Consider the following 1019-nt stretch of genomic DNA (forward strand, 5'->3'; position numbering starts at 1 on the left):
ACCAAAAGAGTTATATTACTATATGTCTGTTATTGTTGATTTGTGTGTTCCTGAACTTCCCCACAGGGTGGCAATGCTGCTTACCGAATCTCTCATGATGCTGAGAAAAGTCCTCCTGAAAAGGATGCAAAACTGCGTCAGGCAGCTGGCAGAAAAACTGTGGCAACCCTCTGACGATGAGGAGTCCTAAAGAAGCAGGTGCAATTATTGCATTTATTGATGGTAAAAAAAGAAACTGGGGTACAGCGGCTTGTCGCTGAATCTTCGTGCCTAAACGGTGCATATTAGTACAGTAGTAATGTGTATTAATAACTCTTTGAAGTTATTGCCCCAGTGACAAGCTGCTGTACCCCTAAAGGTACACTTCACGTTATACAAAGGCTACATACAGTACATACCTCATCGGAAGGTCTGTGCCACAGGAAGGGATTATGAATCCCGTTACCGTTCATTTCGCTTTTGTAGTCTTTCTCACACTTGCACTCCTGAACGGCCTTCACCAGCCGAGCCGTCTGGTCCCCGTATTCACCAGAGGCCACCTCCATTACTGCAGAAATCAATAAAAACACTCAAAAAGACACCTGCACTGAAAATGTAGAATGGATTAGTTTCACTCTCTCTATTATTCTCACTATATTATTTATTTGTGTATAGTGTATATATCGTGTTTTGCAGTTGTGAGTGAACTGGTAAAACTGGCAGCACAGCTGCTTATAAATAAGCAATGCTTCTTGAGCAGCACATCAGCATATTAGAATGATTTCTGAAAGACCACGTGACACTGAAGACTGGAGTAATGGTACAGAAAATCCAGCTTGGATATCACACCAATAAATGCAATTTTTTCACCAAATTTCACAGTACTACTGTTTTGAATTGCTTTTTCACAAAATGCATAATACTACTAATTTATTTAAGTGATTTACAAGTCTTTGAATTTTCTTTGAAAGATGTTGTGTGTGAGAGTGTTATTTCTTACTGAAGTCTGCGGGGTTGTGATAGGTGGGACAGTTGAGTCC

The 1019-nt window shown here is 40.3% G+C and overlaps 1 protein-coding gene across 1 annotated transcript in view; it reads right to left on the bottom strand.

Moving 5' to 3' along the window:
• LOC122359410 (ATP-binding cassette sub-family G member 1-like) overlaps window positions 1–1019 on the bottom strand; it is a 12635-nt gene that overhangs the window by 4904 nt on the left and 6712 nt on the right. Inside the window, exons 9-10 of the mRNA XM_043259705.1 lie at window positions 399–547; window positions 85–186 (exon numbers count right to left, since the gene is read on the bottom strand). Of these exons, the coding sequence (XP_043115640.1) occupies window positions 85–186; window positions 399–547 (251 nt within the window). The remainder of the gene's footprint in view (window positions 1–84; window positions 187–398; window positions 548–1019) is intronic.

This window comes from Puntigrus tetrazona, chromosome 15, assembly GCF_018831695.1.
Source record: "Puntigrus tetrazona isolate hp1 chromosome 15, ASM1883169v1, whole genome shotgun sequence".
Classification (NCBI taxonomy): domain Eukaryota; kingdom Metazoa; phylum Chordata; class Actinopteri; order Cypriniformes; family Cyprinidae; genus Puntigrus; species Puntigrus tetrazona.